Source organism: Macrobrachium rosenbergii, chromosome 20 (genome assembly GCF_040412425.1).
Source record: "Macrobrachium rosenbergii isolate ZJJX-2024 chromosome 20, ASM4041242v1, whole genome shotgun sequence".
Classification (NCBI taxonomy): Eukaryota; Metazoa; Arthropoda; class Malacostraca; order Decapoda; family Palaemonidae; genus Macrobrachium; species Macrobrachium rosenbergii.
This window is the reverse complement of record NC_089760.1, coordinates 7,760,001-7,767,500: the sequence shown is the minus strand read 5'-3', so window position 1 is coordinate 7,767,500 and position 7,500 is coordinate 7,760,001. Positions and strand designations below refer to the sequence as shown.

General features: G+C 36.2%; 1 protein-coding gene across 2 annotated transcripts in view; it reads right to left on the bottom strand.

Annotated features, from left to right (window-relative positions):
• The window catches only part of LOC136849036 (coiled-coil domain-containing protein AGAP005037-like), a 926,632-nt gene that overhangs the window by 242,578 nt on the left and 676,554 nt on the right, over positions 1 to 7,500 (bottom strand). For both annotated transcript variants that reach the window (XM_067121927.1, XM_067121928.1), the window contains one exon: positions 2,789 to 2,963. In XM_067121927.1, coding sequence (XP_066978028.1) covers positions 2,789 to 2,963 — 175 coding nt within the window. The remainder of the gene's footprint in view (positions 1 to 2,788; positions 2,964 to 7,500) is intronic.

Genomic DNA, 7,500 nt, shown 5'->3' with positions numbered 1-7,500 from the left:
AGATTTGATGAAACAGTACATTTAAGACTTACGTACACACACATATTGTCTTTAAACTCCATTCGTGCAGACCTTTAAACAAAAATATTTCTAATATATAAATCATTGGAACAACACAATGCAATACTTTTTCAATCTCAGACCTCGCTGCTGACCACTGCACAAATCAAAGAGCAGAATGGAACCTTCGACCTCCCAAATAACTAAGGCGAAAAGAAGTTAAATATATGAAAAATATAAAAGAAATGCCACACACCTTCAGAAACGAGATTCCTTTTAGTCCAATTATCATTTCACAGAAAGAAGTGTCGGCCTCCTGAATAATGGGAACAATTTTGTGTTGAAAAATGAACATGGCGGTCCTTGTACTTTTATATAAAATCCCCACCTTTCTTTGACTGCTGCATTGTATTTTCTTTTTCAGTCTTTCTTTTCTTTTCTTTTTTTGCAAGTGAGTTGATCTTGGAACACAAAGAATAATCTTGTCTCGTTTTTCTTTGAACTTTGCAGACTTTTTTTTTAATTTGGTAAGAAATAGATTTTATTGGTGAATTTAACTTTTGGTGAAATTTTTCATTTTTTAAGGAGTAAGTTATTTCCAAAAACTGAAGACACGGCTTCATGCTTCTATATCGGCTCTGCCTAACATTGACATTTAAGAAGCTTTCAAGGGACTGTACTAGAATTTTGTCTAGCAGTGATAATACTATTGTTATGGTTTGTAACGCATGCGACCAAACATGTTTCATGGTTTATATGGATCATAAATTATTCAGCCACTTATATTGATAGCCTTAATGGTCCATCATTTTTAGTCACTTGTAAACTGTTTTACTATTAATTTATACACAAAATAACAAAGATCTTTCTTAGGACAATCAATAATGCTATGGAAAAAATTACTTGAAAATGTTTAAATATTTCTGAGTAACCAACGTCTACTCAGTTACTGTTCACATAACTGACTGCGCTGATAACGGCCAAACATCGTAAGTGAAAGCTGATAAGTACATGCCAACGTTGCCTTGCGAAACCATCCGTATCACTCCTACGCTCAACTTAAGTTCCCCACATCTCTGTTAGTTACCCAGAGCCTCGGGGTCCACACCTTGTTTCTTGCACCCTTGTACACCTTACCACACCAAGGAAAAGGTACTGTGCTGGCATAAAGTCGAGTTAACCTAACACATCCATCCAATACACCTTCTCAATATTCGGGAACTTTCTTGGGAGAATCGTTGTATATTTGCCATTTTTAGCATTTCAGGATATATGTGAGTCTTTCTTATTTAAGGAGTGTTAACCATTCATGTACTTTATTTGCGTTCTATCAGCACAGCAGTTAGGAATTAATTCATTTTCCGACGTTTAGAAACGTTACCAATTCACGAGACTTGGCTGAAAATGGAGATATTAATTATTAACTGATATCGAAGGAAAGAATAAGTTGTTCAACAAAAAAAATACTGATAAAACCCGAAGTGATAAAATAAAATCTATGCAACTGATTTAGAAATTCAGGTTTTAGTGACAGTGAGAGCATCAATTAACAGAAATATCAGAGAAAAACTAACAAGATTAATGATAGTAGGCTGTAATAATGATAAAAAATAAATAAACCAAATTTGTTTATATAAACGAAGAGATGGAACAAAAATAAAAAAAGATATCGGGGTTAGGGGAAAACAAATGACATTACTGTGAATGTGTCCCTATGTGGAATTTGAAAATAAGAATGGTGTTAGAATGGAAATCAGTGATGGAGTGATCATCTTCTCTTACTTCAAAATGAACAGGAATGAAACAGTAACTGTTGGTAGCTCATAAGGAGAAAGCTGCGTGTTTCACAGACGTACAGCCATACATTAAGTCAAGTATTGTAGACTAACGTAATTTCATTCAATGTGACAAGCTGGCATGGTTCAGTGCCAGTCACGAAAAGAAGAAAAGAGAGGCAGATACGCCTTCCTAACACTCAGTTAGCTGTCGTTCAGCCCTTGCTTTTAAACGTACCTTTCAGTGCCTTTGATTATGCACGGTGAAGTTTGCCACTTAATCGTAGTGGTTTAAATGTATTCCAGAATAGGTTTCCAGTATTTAAGAACTGACTTAAATGCAGTCTAGTTTCAGTGGACAAGAAATTCAGCGTATCTTTCCAAAGCTCACTAGAGAAAAGAGCTGCAAATGTATCTGTCACTGATATTCATATCCTGTATTGTGGGAATACCAAGCAAAGGTTATGCCGAAGTTACCCACAGTGATCTATCTTCTCATACATAATGAGTGATGTATTTGCAAGCTCACCTATTATTTAAATCAGTCACTCTCTACTCCCATAGAAATAACGATGAATCTACATGATGTGTTTCGTATAGTTTGATCAAAATATACAGACACAAACATAACCAAATACACGTATACATCAGACGAAGACGCAGACACATGCGCACGCCCACACACATACACACATATATATACAGTATATATATATATATATATATATATATATATATATATATATATATATATATATATATATATATATATATATATATATATATATATGCTTATATGTATACATATACATAGGTATATATATACATATATAATATTTATATATATATATATATATATATATATATATATATATATATATATTTGTTTCTTTGTAAGTTTATATAAGCATGTTTAGGACTCGCATACACACCCTGGAAAAGAAAGAGTCAATATAATCAACAAAAGCCGAAATAAAAAAAAAAAAAAAGCTCAATATCACAGCCAGACTCACCTTGCTTCCTCGTCGATGATAGGAGTGACGGAGCCTGACCGAGACCCATACTGCCCTCCTCCATAATAAGGGTCCTCGTAGCTTGGCGTTGGCGTCAAGTAAGCGCTTCCGGTACCGCCGTACGGTCTGGGAGATCGCTCAGGGGAAGACAGGTATCCATCACCGTGCATGCGTTCTGTTAACAAAGGAAACCCCTTTGGAGATGAATATGAACTAACATGAAGCGTGGCCCAGCGTCGGGGGAGAAGATGAACGTGAAACGTGAGAGAGGAATAAAATTAGCAAACAACCAAACTAGTTCATTTCGAATCTCCTCAAAACTATCATGATAGCGCTGTAAAGGACGTGACCACTACTCGGAAAATGTTAACGATATAGTTAAAAATTTCCCGTAGGGTGGTAGAGCCTTCAGTGCGCCTCACGCCGGATACTGTAGGCTTACTAAAGGATGGCTGCAGCGTCCCTTCAACCATAGCTTCACCCTTTTACTTTACCTCCATTCCCGCTTCCTTTCTTCGGTACTGCTGTCCAGCCTCTTTGACTAATAGTTCTTAGTGCAACGGTGGTTGTTTTCCTTTTTCCACCTTGAGAGCCATGTGCTCCATCTCCGTTACTTTCTGGATCTTTTTATTATGCTGCCCAACACCCATCCCAACTCCTCCTCCATGAGTGGTGAGTGACCGAAAGTTCAGCAGCGCTTGGCTTGACAGCCTAAATTTCGTGAATCAATAAAGTACATGCGTATCGGCAAGAGCGTGAAGAGAGTGATTGACAAAGAGGTGAAAACAAATAGGCAAATGAACAGAACCCTGAAAAACATCACTAACGATGGGGAAGGGGAATGTTAGATCGTTAACAAAAGCCGATGCCAGGCGACTGGATAAAAAAATAATAGACACTGAATAAAGCCTACAATGATGCCCAAATAATGTTGCAAGGATTATATAAAAGAAGGACCGAGTGAAGGATCAGGAAAGGTTTCTAGAGATGTGGTTATCAGAAGATAGGCCAATAGAGAATACGTGAGTAAATATCAACAAGGAAAGGAAGATGTAAAAAATGGAAAATGGGAAAAAACGAAGAATTGAAGGATATGCTATTTATGAGCGACAGGGATAAAAAAGAAAGATGAATTACGCAAAGCTTTAAGGGTAAACATATAAATGAAGACATCTTATAGTCACATTGATAAAGTGGCTTTTGATTTCTTGCTAAACAGTAAGTGACAAACGAGAAAGTATATGAATCTTGTAATAGTTATAGGGATCACTGTGATAAAAAATTTCATTTCTATAGTGAATGTTGACAATATGAGGTATGAAGCAAGTGCATGAATTGTAGTGTTACCTAGCTGCATCTCCCTGAGGATGAGATTCCTATGAAATGAACAACAGAAGTAATTATCCCACCATTTAAAAAGGAAAAGTCTACAATAAGAGGGTTTAGTTTCACCAGGGATAGTATGCGTTAAGAAACATTTACAAATGTGTTATGGAAACGTACTGAGAGAGAGAAAATGAGGCAGATAACTGAAGATTTAAAAGATCAGGAGTAGTGGTTGTAAGTGAAAATTTACTGTTAAGCTATTAATTATTTTAATCATTATCACTATTATTATTCATAACTATCATATCTTCTCATATATTGAGAAAAGGTTCAGTAAGACTTTTAAGTTTCCTTTATTGATCTGTTAAGACTTTAAATGGAAAGGAGATGCAAGATAGTGGAAGATATATGACATAGCAGCGGCCAAAACTTATGAAAATTAAGATTGCGTATACATGGCAAAGTAACTGGCTAGTTGACAAATTTGCTCCGAAACAATGAATTTATACAGTGGCGTCAGCTTAATATTTGAATGTCTAATATCTTGAAGGCTGAAGATACTGACTGAAGTTTGCAAGGTAAAAAGGAGAATTAGTATATAACCTGAAAGTTTTGAAACATTTTGTTATTGGAAAACAATGGCAGTAAATATTGAACGAAGGAGGTTGAGAGGGTAAGTGTAAATCAGATTGATGGGATGAATAACATTAATTTCTGTGGAAAATTAAATGTGGAACTCCTCCTGAGTTCTGCTCCCCTAGTGATTAAAACTCTTCAAGGGTCGAAATAAACTGAGATTTTCCCCCGAGGTTTCCTCTCTATTAGTTGTCCCTTCTTGTTGAATCATATTTTTTTTTTTTTTTACTGTTATATCTAGATGGGTTTAGGATATATGCCGTCATCCCTTGCTGGGCTCCAAATAGATCACAAAGGGAATAAAGACAAGCAAAATTTTTCAAAGCAAAATTATTCATTAGAAATATGTGATTCTGAAAACGAGATCAGATGAAATATTTGATAATAAGAAGAAGAATGATACCGTAAAAATAAAGGTCATCAGTAACCAACTTCCTTGAAGACAGAAGGCACTTAAGGTAACATAAAACTAGTAGATGTAAGGGCACTGCAAAACAAAAATTAATATGGTACAAATAAATAATGTCATTAGAAATTGCCCTTCTTATTAATACCACGAAACTCCCAAATCCAAAACCTACCTTGAGTAAAGAGCTCACTAACAAGAACTGACCTAGATAGAAATGTCGATTTCATAACAGTAACGTAAAAAACACAAGAAGAGATTGTTTCTAAAATCGACAAGAACTAGATACTGAGAGAGACATGTTCTTCAATGTCTAGGGCTAATTGGAAGAGTGGGAGCAGTACAGTCATCACCAAGGATGCGTCCACACTGCACTGCAGGAAAACGGGCCATAAACACAACTCGGTAACTTATCGCACAAACGTAGCAAACAGGTTTGATAGAAGCTAACAAACTATTGGTAGTTCTAACATGTGCTTCATGGAGTACGTGCCAAGATTCTAGACGAAGAAGAACATTGACGAAAATAAGAGAAAAACTTAAAACTTATCGGCATCAACAATGATAAAATAAACAGCGACAGATTGTTCCGTTTTATTTTGCAATACTGCAAGCAATGCCTAGGCACATTTTACATTGTAACATTATGCAACTTATTTATAGGTGTAGATCTCTAGCGCTTCCTGTACTGTCAGAGTTTTGGTGTGCTCTCCAGTGACTGAAGTTATCATTTAGTAACGTTCCAATCATAGCCATTGATACTTCCACAAATTATATCTATCTTCTATATGTATAAAAATGGATGTATGTATGTATGTATATAAAAATGGATGTATGTATGTATGTGTGTGTGTGTATGTTCCTGCATCACTCTGAAACCCATCGAGCAATTTCAACCAAACTTGGTATACATATGACTTACTATCAGGAAAAGAATACTGTGGGGATAAGACATTGGTAGCACCAAAGAGCACCAAAGGGGGTGGGGTTGGGAAGGGCTTCCCTGAAACAGGCCTGGTTCTGCCCACAGACTTGGTTAATCAAATAAACTCTACGGGTTTATCATGCCTCATTTCAGTATACATATGACTTACTATCTGGATAAGAATACTTTCGGGGGGTAAGACATCACTGGCACCAAAGGGGATGGGTGTGGGTGGGAAGGGGCGTGACATGTAAATGTAACCGAAAACAACAGATATTAGTGTCTAGTCCATAGTTTTCGAGGTTGCTGAGATTGTGAGATTAATACTGACACTCCTGATACCCTTTAAGTCCAAGTTCAGCCCCAATAGGAATGTGAGGCGAGAGAGTGAAATATAAAATGGAAATGTTGGGCATTGTAACTGAAGCAGCTATCTTAACAGGAGAGAGAGAGAGAGAGAGGAGAGAGAGAGAGAGAGAGAGAGAGAGAGAGAGAGAGAGAGAGAGAGAGAGAGAGAGAGAGAGAGAGTTTATCAGTTGTCATTCAGAGTTTTCCCAGGCAGAGCTGGGCATATATATATATATAGTATGTATATATATATTATTCCATAAAATGCACATTTTCAATGTATATACGGTTAAATGATAGCCACAAAACACGACAATGAAATTTATTTAACTTTTGAAGGGACCATTTTCCTTCCTCCTCAGAATCATTTGTACTCTGAGAAGGGAGATGGTCCTTTCGAAAGGTAAACAAATTCCATTCTCTTAATTTCAAGGATTTACTTTATTTATGATATATATATATATATATATATATATATATATATATATATATATATATATATATATATATATATATATATATATATATATATATATATAGGGTGTCCACACAGTCTCTTTACAATTTTAAAAATATATTACAAAAGCCATTGATGAGATATCTTACTCAGATTTGTTCTATGTACTCGCAGTTATCAAAGTTTTTAATCACATTGCATTTGTGTGTTTCAGGTACCCTGTTGATGAAAGCGGTACTGTTAAATGAACCCCTGAAAAATGGCTGCTCCTCAAGAAAAGGTACGTGTCAAGGTTTAGTGGAACAAAATCCGATACGCAGACTCAGCGAAATTACAGAACTAAGACTGGAAGAGGCCCACCATCAATTCGTGCATGGCACAAGAAATTTATGGAGACAGGGACAGTGTTGGATAAAGGGAGGAGTGGACGACCAAGAACATCTGAGGGAAAAATCGATCGTGTAAGACAAGCCTTTGATCGTTCTCCTACAAAGTCCATCCGTACTGCTGCCAGACACTTACAGCTACCAAGTTCAACAGTGCGCAAAGTCATACACAAGAACTTACGATTGTACGCTTACAAAGTGCAACTCATACAGGCACTCGAGCAAAAT